At 43.9% G+C, this 16244-nt stretch overlaps 1 protein-coding gene across 2 annotated transcripts in view; it reads left to right on the top strand.

The window, feature by feature from the left end:
- Window positions 1-1278: 1278 nt before the first annotated feature.
- The window catches only part of fgd5a (FYVE, RhoGEF and PH domain containing 5a), a 33877-nt gene continuing 18911 nt past the window's right edge, over window positions 1279-16244 (top strand). For both annotated transcript variants that reach the window (XM_085456025.1, XM_085456024.1), the window contains exons 1-5: window positions 1279-1539; window positions 3276-6045; window positions 13439-13556; window positions 14496-14554; window positions 14971-15001. In XM_085456025.1, coding sequence (XP_085312151.1) covers window positions 1530-1539; window positions 3276-6045; window positions 13439-13556; window positions 14496-14554; window positions 14971-15001 — 2988 coding nt within the window. In that variant the 5' untranslated portion in view covers window positions 1279-1529. The remainder of the gene's footprint in view (window positions 1540-3275; window positions 6046-13438; window positions 13557-14495; window positions 14555-14970; window positions 15002-16244) is intronic.

Below are 16244 nucleotides of genomic sequence, written 5' to 3'. Positions count from 1 at the left end.
AGTCATTATGACATGAACACTCTCTTTGCACCTGCAGCAAAGTCTGGTCCCTTCTGCACCAAACCATCTGGAATGGGAATTTTCCAGTGTGTATAATGTATGGGTCTGTACGCCAGCGCAGCAGTGAAGACCAGAGCCCTGTGGTGATACACTAGATGATTCTTTCATTGTGCTTCTCTGCTCTATCACTATCCACTTCAACTGCGCTGTAGAAATCCCTGAGGTATGCCGCTTTGTTTGACCTTCAAGTGGGTAGAAAAGCAGGAAGAAAGAGGTGAGCTCCTCCTATTCTAAGTGTGGGCATTTAACCAGCATTGGGAGCTGTCAAATCAGAGACCCCTAAGTGGGCTACGGTCCCAGTCCCCCCATGTTGCACAAGGTGTCCTTGGAATCCCACCATAAGCCCCACTTTTAAGCTGTTTGAAGTTTTTCTATTCCTCGAACCATCGTGCTCTGCAGAGCACCAGTCAATCATCTTTGTTGGAGGTTACCTAAGGGGTTAACATTACCAACCTTTCCCATCTGTTGCTAAGGAAGTGGTGCCTGTTGTGCAGGAAACTGGGAGAGCAGTTTCCTGTTATGAAGAGAGGTTTTTAAAGGGTTGCATTCATTCAATCATGCCACAGATGCCGGGCCAGGAAGCCCAGCCAATAGCAAAAGCTTTGGCGTCCTAGAGAAACTGTTTTTGGAAACTGCTTTTAGGAGCCTTTCTATGCACTGTTCTAGTTCAGGAAATGCTCCATGAGCAAAACACACTGGAGAAAAACTGCTTCATTTCTGATTAGATAACCCAGTGATGCTCCAAGCACGACAAGTATGCAGCGACACAGCTGAACAGCTTATCTAACTTTGTGGATCTTCCAACTGTCATCAGTTACATGTCAATGAAAAGACACCTCACACGCACACACACAAAGAACAGATGTTGTTTTCCATGCAAAAAACAATAAAAATGTAGCTGCAGATTTAAAGATGTCCATCGGGACGATACGGTGCTGAAGATGAATTGTGGCTTATAGTTTCATATTTACTGAACAAATCTCTCTCAACTCCATCTGACCCTGCTGGTCTGTATGGCAACATTTACACGCATATGTGGAGCAAAGGACGGCCACTCGTGTGGTGAAGTACACTGATTCGTCAGTGCCAAAACTTCCACAGTAGCTGAGAGAAATTGGTGTGCAGTGCATTTTGAGTGGGGCTGAATCGCGCTTCGAGTCCGCGCTGCGCTCTGTAATCCTGCCTCAGGAAGCGCCAGGAAGCACCTCCCGTTTCCACACAGCAGCGTCCGCTGTAGCATCAGCACTCGAGCTCAAAGCTCAGCTGCTCATTCTGCGAGAAGAGGCACCTTGCACAAGTCGACCACCACTGGAGAAGATAAAGATGACATGTTCTGCTCCTCTTCCTCCACAACTTGATTCTCCGGCGATGCGTTTGGATTAAGTTTCCGCGTCATTTGGAGAAGCACGATCGGCGTGTGGGCAAAAATGAGGATAACTTTCGCTTACCGTGTATGATGATGTCCAAGAATGAACGCAGGTTGGTTGTGAAATACATAAGCTTTTGAACACACCAGAAAGGCAACTTTTGGTTTTACATGATGAAAAGTGTGTTAATGCAAGAGTGTTAAACTGTGAATCTGGTTAATGGTGCCTGGAGTTATATTGCACCTACTTGCTTTGCACGTTACAGGATGATTTTCATTGTATGACTGGAAATGATCTGGTCCGTTACATTTTAGTTAGTTTGATAGTTTGGTCACACGTCTACTGATCTTTTTTCATGTGAATTATCTGTTTATAACACTTTTTGAGTGGTTTAAATCACAGACCCGTTATGGCCAGTTCCCAGTGGAGGGCTCCACTAGGAAAAATGTCCTGTTATAGTATTAGATTTGGAATTAGGATTATAATCCATCTCTATGAAAGTGCACAAACCAATTGTTCTGGATAAAAGGTCACCTGTCCTGAAAGGTTTAGCCTTCAAGAAAGAAAGAAAGAAAAAAAGAAAGAAAGTTAGTAACCGGGTGCAGTTTAAGTGAAAAATTTCAAACAGAATCTCAACAGTAATTATCAGTTTCTTTATGACAGCCTCCTCGCTTTAGATTTTAGGCTGGTTCGGTGTGATTTTTATGGTTGGTATTCATAATAAGGACTCAGTCTGAAATCATATCCTGAGAGTTTGGCACTGTCAAGGTCCCAGTGTCTATCTCTTCCTTTGTTTTTCAAGCATTTGTTCTAATTGAATTCTTGTTGCGTAATCCATATCCTGTTGTTTGCAGTCGGTTGCTTTGTCAGACTGGCATCCTTGTTTTTTTTCTCTTCCTCTTTTATTGTTCTTTGACACACTCTTTCAGGAAAAAAAGAAAAGAAAAACTGTGTGTGCTTACATATGCGCTTGTGTTTCTGGGTGTTTGGGAAGAATGGCGAGAAGGAAGTGCATTTGTGTTGTGAAAATATGTACTCCTAAAGAGGTTTATGGAGGAATGATGGGGGGTGTAGTTAATGTCCTTTCCCTAACCTGCGTGGAGTCCTTCATGTTGTCTCGGCTGGCCTGATTAATGAACCTGGAATTCTTTTTTTTTTTTTTCATTACTGAAAAAAAGTCAAAGTGTTGGAAGAATATGCTATAAACGAGACGGAGAGTGCACTGGCACACAGAGAGAGAGAGGGAACACTAAGAGATAACCAGGGTGCACACAGGGTTTAATAGGATGTGCGTCAGGGCAGGTACTAAATAACAGGAAGAGACCAGGGGTGTATACACACTTTGTTAAGTATGGGTGTGTTTCATTAGAATTATAAATTTCACAAGCATTGCTCTTCACTGAATTAACACAATTTAACACCTACTTCATTTTAATAGTAAAAAAAATAAAGTTATTATAGGTATGACCACCTTAATCATATCTTATGAGATTGTTTAAATACACATATGGCAGTGTGAAGAATTCTTATGAATTTAGTTGAAAAGTTTTCACCGTAATCAGCCCATCATTATCTAATCCTGCTTTAACTGGCCAATCTGCATGTGTCATTTCCTAGATGGGAAATGTTATTGTTCCTTCTCTAAGTACCCTGTGGCTCTGTTATTTTTCCTGCTGATTGTGTCCCCTGCAGCTTTCTGCGTGTCACTGACTACTACAGTGTACAAGGTTTCCTCTTAGCAGTGTACACAGCAGCAGAAGCCACATGTTTTATCTCAGCGCAAGCTTGCAAAGTATGGCAAATATTATTTGCGTCACTAATTTCTTTAAATTTTCTCACTTTCTTCAGATTTTCAAAATCCACTGCAAGTCCCTCTACCAAAGGTCCGCAGTCATCTCACCATCAAAGTGCAGTCCAAGCTAATGTCGAGACCTTGTCCCACTGTCCAAGGTCCAAAACCTCCTGTTGCCCCCAAGCCCAGACCCCTGTATGAGCCTTACCCACAGGGGGAGCCCTGTGCTCAGCAGAGTCTCAGTAATGGAGATGTGGCTCACTCTGATGGAGAGACTGAAGAGCTCCATGAAATGGAGAATCAGGACCAAGAGGAGAAAAGTGAGGCACAGGAAGGGGATAATGACAAAGGGGACACAATAGAGACAGAAACTAAAAAGGAATCAGAAAATGAAGAAGAAATATTAGATAATAATGGTGATGTAGACAGCATCGGCTCTGATGACACAGTCAAAGCAGATGATATTTCCACTGTTGACACTACTGAGAATGAAAATGATGACACTGACTTGAACTCCCCTGAAGATGGCAGTCGCACTGATGATGATGAGAATACACCAGCACCTTCTCAAACTGAAACAGAAGAAGAAGCAGGAGAGGAGGATGAAGAAGTAGAGGAGAAGAGATTAACTGAAAAGACTGAAATACTTTGTGAGCCTGCAGAACACTCAGATGAAGCTTTAGAGGAATCAGACGCTGATCAAACCCAGTCACTCAACAACAGTGAACCGAAGGAGGAAGTCAGTGAAGAAAGTGACGAGCATCTGCACCATGACTCACTTATAAATGAGAATGAACTGACAGGTGGAGGGTTTGCCTTTGGATTCAGCATGCTTCCAACTGTAACTGAGGAATATCCCTACGATGTGATTGGTCCCACAGACGATGCTAGTGATACATGTGAGTCATGCGACCCAGCTGAAACAGGGGACACCGAGGTCTGGCAACCAGAACGGGCAACCAAGGATCCTTCCGGCTGTTTCCGATTCACATCCAGCACGGAGGATGTGTTTGGGCCTTACTCTGTCATACAAGCTGTTCCGGGAGATGTGACTGACACTGCTGACCCTGAGTGGAATCAGGATGATACTGATGGGAAGCCTTCTACCACAAATGAAGAGCACACAACAGGCTATGCTTCTAACCAGGAACCTTACTATGTGTCATCAGATGATGTGGACAAGTTGGAGGATAAGCAGGCACTTTCAGAACTGGGGCACATCGATGAGGCCACTGAACAGTCAAACGAGCACACAGAAAAGACAAAGGACAGCGAGTCAGCAGATGAGTATGCAAACATTGATGATTCACTCTGCCCTAAAGACGATGACCTTGAGCAGGTAGAGTGTGTCTCATCAGAGGATTACATCGAGATAGGTGATGACGATGAAGAGGAAGCAGAGGAAAAGAAGCATTTCCGAGTAAAAAGTGCAAAAGAAAGAAACGCCAAAAGAGAGCAGGCTCTGCGCAGCCAAAGAAAAAGCTGCCAGCCTCGGCTCAGGTTGTGTAATATCACAGTGCCAGCTGACCTAGACCTGGGCCGAACCCCAGAGCTAACCAACAGGGTGGTGTTTGCCCACACGACCGAGGCCTTTGAAGAAGACATAGAGGAACTGGACTGCCATATTGTGCCTTATTATGAAGACACAGACTCCGATAGTGAAGAGCATATTTATGAAGAGGCAGGGTTTGACTCAGAAGGGGAGAATTTTGTGACACTTGATCGAAAGACAATAGTCACTCGATCACGATCCTATTCTGGGAAAGTTCCTGGTTATGTCCCGGAAACGGTACCAGAGGAGACAGGGACGGAATACCAGACCCATGACTACTACACGGTGTCCTTGGACAAGTACAGTGAGTCTACCAGCCACCCCCAGCAAGCAGGTATAAACTGTGTGATTCCATCTATGAAGTCTCGCCGCTTCTTGTTATACTCACGGTCTGCAGATGGCCCAGACGTGTCCTTGAGCAGCCCACTTGAGATGGGTCAATCATTGAAAGATGAAATCAGGATGAAGAGAAAGGATGACACCCTTTCCCTTCCATGTATGATAACTTCTTCTGGAAGTTTCTCCCAGCGTAGCCATCAGTCCTCCAGTGGTGTTTCCACACCAACTTCTCTAGTGGACATCCCTCCACCATTTGAGCTGGCTTACATCACTAAAAGACCAGTTACCAAGAGTTCCCCATCCCTCCTCATCCAACACGAACCCAGTGACCTACCTAAGAAGAAGAAGTCCTCCTTTAAGCGCTTTTTAGCTCTGAAGTTCAAGAAAAAGACAGATTCAAAGGGATTCAGTGATGGAAGTGTCCGCTCTTCGCGTTCTTCCTCTGAGTCAAGCCACCACGGTCCAGTGAGAGTCATCGAGCTTGATCGCAGAAGCACTGGGAGCTCTCCTCAGCCCCAGTCCCGCATGGTGAAACCTCAGCAGCGTCCTTCAGACCTCCCATCCACCTTTCTCCTTTATAAAGACCAGCACAGGAGGAAAGGAGACCCCAAAGCTTATGGCAGGAGCGTCTCTAGAGTGGAGTCCTTCGAGGAGCGCTCTCGCCGCTCTGCCATGCCGCTGCCTTTGACCAAACCCCGCTCTATCTCGTTCCCCAGTGCAGATACCTCAGACTACGAAAACATCCCAGCCATGAGCTCAGACTATGAGAACATCCAGATCCCAGGCAGACCCACTAGATCCCACACTGTTACTGAGTTTTTTGAGGATCCAAACCGTTCAACAGTCCCCTGCAATGAGAATGATGGCTATGTGGATATGAACAGTTTCCCTGGGATTGACAGCAAACCCCAGCCATCGAAATCGGACAATGAAAGGTAAGATTAAAAATCCAGCTGCTCTTCAAATGATTTAGTTTCAAAACCAAGATTTTGAAAAGCTTGTTTCATCTGAGCTCTAAAAGAGATGTTACCTCACACCCTACCATCTATAGTGGCATCTTATTAAATGCATTAAATGCATACAGTCATACAAAGATGAACACGCAAGTGCTACACAATATAGACCAAAGTTATTAAAGGTTCGGTAACTGAGTGCCTAGTTTATACAGCCAGAAAAATTCAAACATTAAAAATATTTGGTTATTATATGAAACGTATTTGGTCAGATCTGGTTCCTCTGTTGGTATTTGCTGATTTATAGGTTTTTAACCATTTTAGAGTTGTCATGACCCCAGCTTTATTTGTGTACACTGGAAATGTTTAATCTGATGGCTGAACGAGGCTTAAAGAAATTCAATCAAAAAGCTTCCTTTGTCATTTTCTGCCAATAACGATAAATGAAATGTACCTTAGTGTATTTTACCGAGGACCGCTACCTGCCTGGTGGGTGTATCTTTAGAATCCCAGATATAGACCAATACAAACAACTATCAGTGTTTTTTTTTATGGCTGTGAGCACCACAAAGGATATCACATCTTTCTGTACTGCACTGGGGCTAAAGCTGCATCCCAACATCTAGGCTAAAGAAAATGTAATCTCCATATGCTATGAATTGGAGTGCACTGGCCTTAATACACTACAAAAAACTACTAACAGCCAGTCTAGAAACAAAGCTTATTCTGCCTGTTCATTTTGCAGTCTGCAGAACAAGAGAGCGCATCTGTCACTGGAATCAGTTTTAAAGTGAGTAAAGCTTGAGTTGTTAGGGGCAGTGCAATGCACGCAAGAGTCCAGGCTTAACCCTAGAACAGCTGACAGACATTGTGTGTGAGAGATGAGCAGCCTGCTATGTCAGGCATCACTGGCTTTGGGAAGAAAGACAATGCTTATGGGAGAGCTTACTCCTGATTTTCCATTTGGTGGATTTAGAGGTCACATCTGGTGGTGGTGCTGCTTCTTCTGCAAGTCTGAGCAGATAGAACAGGTAATGGCAATTGCGTAGCTGGCAGAGTGCAGGTTACACACATTAGAGAAAGTCATTATGGATGCAATTAAAAGTGCAAAAATTGAGAGGAGGTTTTTTTTCACATGTAAGAAGTGGCGAACACTAAAGAAAGTGTGAGAGCGTGAGGGGAGGGGAGGTGTGACTAAAAGGAGCTGATCAGTAAGAAAACAAAGAGAATAGCGATCAAGTGAGGTGGTGGGTGGGGGCAGTAGGAACAGGAAAAAGAGAGCGAGAACAGTTGTGGTATAATTGCTCTCCTGTACCTGACACTGATAGTTAAGTTCAGGAGGGCTTTTATTAAAGTAGCTCTCTCCTGAGTGCTCCTCTTTCATTGGACCCTTGAGGGGCAGCAGGGTTTACTGCAGTGCGTGATAGAGTGAGGAATCACCGAGATCAGACTGGGCCAAATTACCCCAGCCTGTGGCACAGCTTCAGCCACTGCAGGCCTCAGTGTTTCCCCAGTCTTAATAAAAGAGTCGTGTTTGATGACTTCTGTGTGCTCAAAGAGATGGGTCATTACCAAGAGCTCTGTGAAATGTTTAAGATGATCCTGGGACAGAATGCTTCCTCCTTAATTTGCCCTTATTTCTGGCAGTGTCCTTTGTTTTGTTTTTTTATTTAATGATCAAATCTACAGTTTGTTTTATGGGTTTATTAGCAAATTTTGTCCTTCGTAACACTTAGCCACACAAAGCTTCTTCTCCAGGTATGCAGCTGTTCATTTTCCCCATACCAACATACATATTTATATACATATTTCAACATCATTTTAAATCATTTGCGTTTCAAGCCCTTTCCCGTGGCTTTTTGTCTCCTGATGATGCTATCAATGTGGCTCATTGTGTGCCAGAGGTCTCACAGCGCTCACAAGGATGCAAAAAGCCTATCTGTCCAGTCACCTTGCCTATTCTTCGTTCCCCTGGAGAGGCATCTATTGCCAGGGTCACTCTTTAGTGTATCCATACATGTCAGAGTGTATATACCGCATGTGTGTACCTATGTTTTACTGCCCACAGTAATAAAGTCCTGTATAGTTGGTGTAGGTGCTTTTGTCTGCGTGTATGTGTACATCTTGCCCAAAACTCTTTTCAAATCTTGACACTTGCCACTGTCCCAGGCCACCAAGCCGACGGAGGCAGTGATTTATTGAGGAAAGATTCAACAGTCAATGTGGTTGTAGACCCACAGAGGAAAAAGTGTGTTTTTGTGGTGAGGAAAATGGCCAAGTGGCCCCAGAGCAGTGCACACAAAAGGACCATGCCTGCAGTCGCAGACATGCATTTTAAGGAGAACTTACAGGCTTGGCTTGTTTCCACGCATGTGATTAATGTCCAGCAGCATTCAGACGCTACTTTAACACAGGCATTCAGGCAAAGCAAAGAGACATGTTCATTAGCAAGCTACCATAGTGTACAATGGATAAGGAAAAGGTGCACTAATGATTTATTCCAAGCCCTATACAAGATGTTTGTTTGTAAGTGGTGTGTATATGCATATGTGCACGCATACTAAGTTACAGCTCTGTGTGCTTTATCAAAGATGAGTCTCATGCTGAGTGTGCAGCCTCAGCAGAATAATGTTTGCCAAGTAGCCCTTGCAGTAACAAATGAGAGCTGGCAAACAACCATTTTAGCAAGGAAAGTCCAGGATTTAGGACTGTGCTCAAATTACGAAGCATAAAGTGTCCCTTCAGGTACCTCAAAGCACTTCCAGGTAGGTTTACAGTAATAATGCAAATATGTTGCCCACACTATGCACACAGTAAAAGGTTTCCACTGTGCTGAGCTCAGTGACACATGCATCTGTGGTTTATCTTTTGGCATCATTTTCACTTCAAACGGTTCAACGTGAACCTCCTCAGAGTGATGACAAAGCCTTGGCATGGCCTCTGAAACAGCTCCTCCACCCACTGTTATGTTAGTGTTAGTAGTGATGAGGGAGACATCTTAAGTACATTGTTGCACTGGGTGGTGGCTGTGTAGCGAGGTGGTGGACAGGGTGTGTCACTGGTTTGGCCAGGCCTGGTGCCAGTCACTCTGAGGTCATTGCCAGGTCATCCCCGGGGAGGAAGCGTCCAGCCTAGGAGCTTCCCACCAGCCTGTTTACAGGAAATGCAGGACGAGGGCTGGGCTCTGGTGGGAGGCAGCAAGGTGGAGAGAGGGGAGGACAGATAGAACGAAGTGGGAAGAAGGGGGTCACCGAGGTGGGGTGGAGGCTCGCAGACTTTCCCTTGAATAGCAGAACGAGGTGTGGTGCAGTCAGGAATGTCAGGTCCGATGTTATTGTTGTTCCAGTTTATCAAGACCATCCCCAGACTCTCGGCATCTTGGCCCAAAGTATAGGATTCATTAAGGATGAATCAACCAGAAGTGAACAGGAGTTATAATGCTGTTCTATATACGGATGGAAGGAATTGCAACCAATTACGATGTGGAAATATTAATAACCTCAACCTATTGATCACATCACAGGGAAGACAGCAGCAATACAGCAAGTGTTCTTCTCACAGTTTCAGCTACACAACAGCCACAGGCTATATGTAATCGTCCTCTCTAAAAACAGAAAAACAGCTATTTAGCACTGCTCCCACACTCTTAATCCTCCCATTAGTATCCCAGTCTTCAATAGTTAGCAAGCTAATGAAGCTTTTCCTTTGGTCCTATTTCTTGTAATAGTGCCATTAGGAGAGGGAAAAGGCCTGTCTCATTGGTCCAAATATATACTTTAACACTCAGCGTTTAGCTCAATTGAATTACATATTACAAGCATCGCCAAATTCGCAGCAGATTGGTGGAATATCGGCCGTTTAGCAGAGAGCCATTGTGTCTTCCTCGGAATTTGACACAGTAGATTTAACTTTGTCGCATTAACAGGGGACATTGCAGTCGGCTGGCGTAATAGCATTGCCTTAATGGTCTTGTGAAAGGCCTAATGAATTAGTATATTACAAAACTCATATTTGCTGGTTTAAATATGGTAATGGCATTTATGTATTTAGTTGGTTGAAGTTTAAATTTGGCATGCCACTCTTTAGAGTAAAAATAGGGCAAAATTGGCTGTTTTTAAAGTGTCAGTATATTTTAAATCAGCAGTCATTGTGTGTGTGTGTGTGTGTGTGTGTGTGTGTGTGCCTTTCACATTTTCTTGTTTGGGAAACGGCTCTTGGCCAGTGTAAAGTATCCATAACGCACACAGAGGGTTTGTTTACAAAGATTGTTCTGCCGTTCAAGGTTGAAGGTGAAAAGGTGAAGGTGAGAGTTTGTCTTGGATGTTTGAAGTAATTGATCTCACTTTGAGCTTAGGAGCTATCCATTCCCCCACCGTTTCTCTTTGTTCACAGCATCACCCACGCAATCCAGGCTGACCTGTCTTCTCTAAGGTCACCAGGCTGGAGGTGCTTTCACCAGCCAAACCAGTGAGGTCAATTGGTGTCTGTGTGTGCACGTGTGTGTGTGAGTGACTGAGTATGTGTAAGTGAACGGAGTTGAAGTCCAGGGGGATACCTCTTTTAACCTTTGGTCTACTCTCAGTTTGCGCTGAGGGCTGTTTGAGGCATCAATAAAAACACTGATTAAAGGAATGCATGTGAGAATCTATCTCACATGCATTCCTCCTTCACTGTGTCACTGAAGGAGGATCATGCTTGAATTTGGTGGGGTGAAGAAAACAGTAGTGTGAGTGGAGACCTGAGTGAGGCAGGCAGACAAACAGAGAGGTCAAGAACCGGATGCACAGAGACACAAGGTCAGCTAGCGATAACTATTAACACTTGTGAATGTCTACTTGGACTTAACTTTAGTAGCACATAAGTGTGGCAGAGACTGGAGGGAACAGCCTGGCTAGAAATATTGCAGACTAATGAACCTCAGGTCTGTGGGAGGATTGGCAGCAGGCCGTGTAAATGGCATGCCACACCAAGAACAAACAGCAGACCAAACAAAAGCATTACACACAGCAGCAAATGCAAGTAATGAGGAAAAGGTACAAGGAAAGATCAGGTCATTTACATTTTCTCCAACAGGTCCAATTCAAGGTCACACAGGGTCAGACGATGATTCACACTCAATGTCATTTAAGAGTCACAGATTAAATATTACTTGATAGTTAGATTAAAGTGCGTGTTTTTCCAGCTCACAGCAGTATTTTGAACTGCGTGCTTCACAGTGTATCTAGTCAGGTTAGGTAAATGTGGCCAATCACACAATGCTAGGGGGAGACGTTTGTCTCCAGAGCTTTGTGGCTGATGTGACAGGAGGCAGGTCTGCGATCCCTCCCAGTCAGCTACTGTCTTGAAGCAACATTGGTGCACCAAGACAGCATTAAAATGGCAATAAGACAGAAAATAGATAGATGTGAAACTTCCTCCACAGATAGTGATGTAGTTGCTTCACAACAGCGATTTAACAGCAACTCAGCAATCTTGTTTTTACATGGGAATATAACCAGAATACAAGCAGTTGGCAACCAGTGGAATCGAGTCCTCCAGTGTAAAGAGGCAAGTTTGCACACCTGTAGTTCATTTTCTCTGGTCCCAGTAGTCTTTTCATTTCATACATAGTTGCTATCCTGTACAGACCTGTGCACACCTATAGTGCCTTGCTGCATCCCAGAATACAAAGTATTCATGGCTATGGGAAGTTTTTTAGCTATGCTTGCAGCGCATACCTGGTAGTTGGTTCGACTGAAGGTCCGATCATGTTCACATCTTAAACAAAGCGCTCTGGAGTTCGTTTAGAACCGCGCCAAGACCACCTCCACCAAAGGGTCTCAGTGCCATTGTTTCGTTCCGCACCCACGTGCGACTACCGTGTTCACATCTGCACAAACAGACTGCACCAACGAGGAAACTAAACCAGAGTTTGATTTAAACTGACTGAATACTCACTCAACCAGGCAACCAGTGCAGTCGCCTTGTGATTACACCCAGAGGTTCACCATGCCTCAACCTCTGGGTCAGCAGTTGGTCCTTGTAACTGCTTTCATTTATCTCAAACAACAAAATAATTCAATGTGATCACCAGGCAACCACCAATTTTTCCTAGTCACAAGGAGGTTGCCATCCCACTTTTACTCTGAGGTCAAGTGAGGTAATAAAGAGCAAAAAGGTTGTGGTGTGAGAAATGTTCAGACACACCATTTTTAAACTTTTAGGTCTAAGAAATGAAAATATTTGAAGATGTTTACCAGTGCTAAGCTTCTGTCACAAAGTTCTGAAGGTAAACTTTATCCCAGTTATGATTTTTTTTTTCAGCATAATGGTTAAAATAATAAAATACAACTTAAATGCAAAACAGCTCTTACTTATATTCCACCTTGAGTCATTACCAGGAGTAAAAACTGAACTTTGCTATGCTGTAATTGTTGAGTAATGTAATGTGATTTCCAGTGTCTGCCAAGAACAGCACTGAGGTTTGTTTAGGCCACCATGACTGAGACTCCTGTAGCTATTAGTGAGTGCCAGCGAGTGTTCACATTCAGGGTCATTTTTTTAATGCTAATTAAAGCTGTGTTCTTGTAGTCATGTATGAGGCTCAGTGACTGTGACAAAAATGAGATCTTGGCTCTACTAATAGTGTGAGAGTATATTTTGTGAACTGATTTATTTTCTAGTCACTTAAACTCATGTATATTGAGGTGCTTTTTATTTAATATTAAGTAGAGCTCACTAACATGAGTTAGAATTTAAAGTGTAGTAATGTGTGTTTCATTAGAGCACAGGCAGTGCTCCCAGCACCTATTATACCTGTCCTATACATGTCATACTGCTGCTCTGCCAGTAACTGTTACTCAGGTATCTTACTGACAGTGTGACTGTTAGGATACTGAATGGGTCTTAATGGGCCAGAGGGCATTAATAATTAGCACAGATTGCATTTAAAGGGATTAAATGTGAAGTGACCTACAACGTGCCCCTCTCAGGTGTAGAAGCTCACTAAAGGATTACCGGCGCACATACACAAACGTGCCATCTGTGAAGAGCACAAATCAGGAAAGGGATTACAGTATCCCTCTGGAGGGCTCCATATGAGGACAGAAATGCTTAGAGATGCACACAGGAAAAAGCAAAACCCACAATTACAGGGAGTTTGCAGTAATCCTTAGTGTTTTAAAGGAAGCCCCATTAGAATACGGTGGCTTTTTACAGTAAATGTGCTAAATGCGTCCTCTGTGCTACCTTGAAATCCCAGTTGAATATATTCAGCATCTTCCTGGTTAAGATTTGCTTTTATGATAAAGCCTCTCATCAAACTAGATAATTCATATGTCATATTTCATTACCAGTGCTGTCTTGCTGCTTTCATACTTTTTTCTCCCCCTGGCAGTGCCTACACAGAGCCTTTCCCAATGAACCCCGTCTCTGCTGGGCTGTCAGCGGATGAGGACCACGGGCGTACCTCTGAGGAGGAAGAGGGGGCAGTAGAGCAGGGTTATGAACGACAGGTGAGTGGTGGTGGGATGTGAAAACGAGTGAAAGCGAGAGAGAAAGTGGTTTATTTAGCCCCATGACCTGCTAATTGGTTTAGTAGCTCTAGATGAAAAGCTGAAGTCCTGCTTTATTTTGTTGACAGTGCTAGATTTGAATTATCAGACCTTTGACAAAAGTAAAAACGAAAAATGAGGGGTAAACAATTTCTGTATAGTAGAAAACAGACATTTTACAGTAGCTCAAAGATGGACCCCACCCATCCTGCTGCTATCACAATTGCATCAGCCCCCTGCTCTCGTTATGTGACATTCATTTCCTTGTTCTCCCTTTCTTCAAAGAAAAGCCACAATAAATGAGAAGAGAATGCAACGAGGAAAAAAGTGAGGTTTTAGTTGTTGGCCCCAGGAACAGATTCATTTAATTGCATTTTGTTTTGGTTTTATTTCAAGGAAATGAGGATCATGTGACTTTAATGCAGTATTTGTGAAATGCAGCACATAGGAACAAAAATAAGGCCGACAAGCACAGGAGCTGTACCGGTAAATCCCTAAAAGGCTCCGGTGTTATGCTTTGGCTCGGATGTTTTGTAGCCCTTTGATTAGCTTCTAAATCAATGGGCAGCACTGTTGTCACCACACACACACACACACACACACACACACACACACACACACACACACACACACAGAGGCTCTCATACATAATGCATCTCAATTTAAAAGTTACATATTTTCAGGAAACCTTCACGTCTGCGCTGCAGCGTAATGAAATAATCAGTCTTATTTTGACAGCAAGAATCTACAAAAAAGTGGATCTGAGTTTTTGTCGGGCTCCTCGTCTGCCGCGTGGCTTGGCTGCGCATTAGCGTTCGAGAGCAGTAAGTGTCCACAGAGAGCCTTTAAACATGCACCGTGTTCATTCGTCTCCCGCCGTTCTCCCTCCCTGTCACGCAGATTGATGGCCGATCCCGAGCGTTCTACATCGCCAAAGAGCTCGTCGACTCAGAGAGACTGTGAGTTGCCCGCACTTGTGGATTCCTCCAATTTGAGCCACATCTCTTCCACGTCATCACAAGCATCGTCCTCTATCGACATCTAATTTATTTTTTAATACAATATTGTTATTTTTATGCCCCCACCCCCCGTTTTGCTCTCCATTTCCATCCAACTGCATCCCCGCCTTCTTCTCCCTCGTTCATCAAGCTGCATGCAGAGTAACTGACAGCCAATTACACAAGTGTCTTTCACCAGTCTCGCTCCTGCCCTGCTGCCCACTTAACCATTCCACTGATGTAGTTTTTCCATCATGCATAATTTAAATAATTAAATGAGTCCCATGGAAAAAAAAGAACTTAGTTGTGTAGAAGGTTGTAAATTCCTCCCCACAGTTTAATTAGATCTAATGCTCCTCTTCTCTTCTTGTTTTCAGACACATCAGCGGCCTGAAGCACCTTCAGGAGGTAAGACGACATTCACCAGCACACGCCACAAAAGTGTCACACAGGCTTAAAATCTCTCCTGCTTGAAGGCCTATTAAACTGTCTTGATAACATCATATCCTGTGTGTCTGCTCCCCAGTCTCTGTCTCCTTTTTCTCACTCCCTCACCCCCCTCCACCTTTGTATGGGTCCGTTCAGGTTTATCAGTGTTGTTGCAGCAAGATCTACTTCCTGGTTCTGACAAAGTTGACATGTAGTACTCTGGCGTGGTCAGTTGTAAGATGACGCAGCGTTCCTAATGATGCCGTCCTTGCGTCCTTACTCATCTGACACTGTGTGCGTGCACATCCCCACCCTCGAATGGCAATCTGCCACCCGAAGGTCACGAAAAAAAACAAAAAAACAAAGCAGGAGGGTCCTTTTTTATATTTTGCGCGCACCTCAAGTTCCTCGTGACCGTGTTGTGTCATCCAGTGGCGAATTTCCCTCTCATTAGAGGAACAAGTAAAGTTATTGTTGGACAGAGGATTTGAAAGTGAGCCGTGATGAGCCAGAGGGCGGCCACGCATCGCAGCCAACTGTTGTCACCTCTTCCCATCGTTTCTCACTCACTGCCTGTCATAACAAGAGCACATCCCCGCAGAGGTACAAACAAAGAAGGATATTTGACACCTAAAATGACCTTTAGTGACAACTTTTATTTAATTCACTTTTTTTTTTTAAAGAACTCGTGCATTAGAAGTGAAAACACGGTGTGGAGAAGTGGCTATTAAGGTGATGGTTGCCAGTACAAATCTGACAGGCAGAGTCATTGAAGCCGGGGAAGCCCATCAGTCAGCCTGTACCTTCTAACCTTGAATAAGGTCATAACCTGAATTTCTTATGTGTGGCCCTTCACCATGATTTATGAACGCCTGCCGTGAGTGCACCGTAGCAGCTTTGCGTAATGGCTAATTTGATGCCATTAAACAGCAACTAATATAAATATTATGCAATGGGCCCAACTCATTATCATATATCTGCAGTCTCATCATGATCTTCAGTCATACTAATTAGCAGGATGTGTGGCAAAGTGCAGGCAGAGACATATGCTGGACATCAGTGCATCAGCGATGAGACGTTTCAGCAAGTAATTAATGAACATTTTTCTTCTATGTAAATTATTATTATGTTACCAGAAATTGCCATTTAATAGACACCGAGTAACCTCGCATTCCTCCTCAGTGTCACCACACCACCTTTTCTGACACCTTTCAGAGGTGAC

Source organism: Copadichromis virginalis, linkage group LG5, assembly GCF_057382275.1.
Source record: "Copadichromis virginalis isolate Kocher_CV1m ecotype Utaka linkage group LG5, C_Virginalis_male_GT1.1, whole genome shotgun sequence".
Lineage (NCBI taxonomy): Eukaryota > Metazoa > Chordata > Actinopteri > Cichliformes > Cichlidae > Copadichromis > Copadichromis virginalis.
Note: the sequence above shows the minus strand (reverse complement) of the source record. Positions and strands in the feature narration are given on the sequence as shown.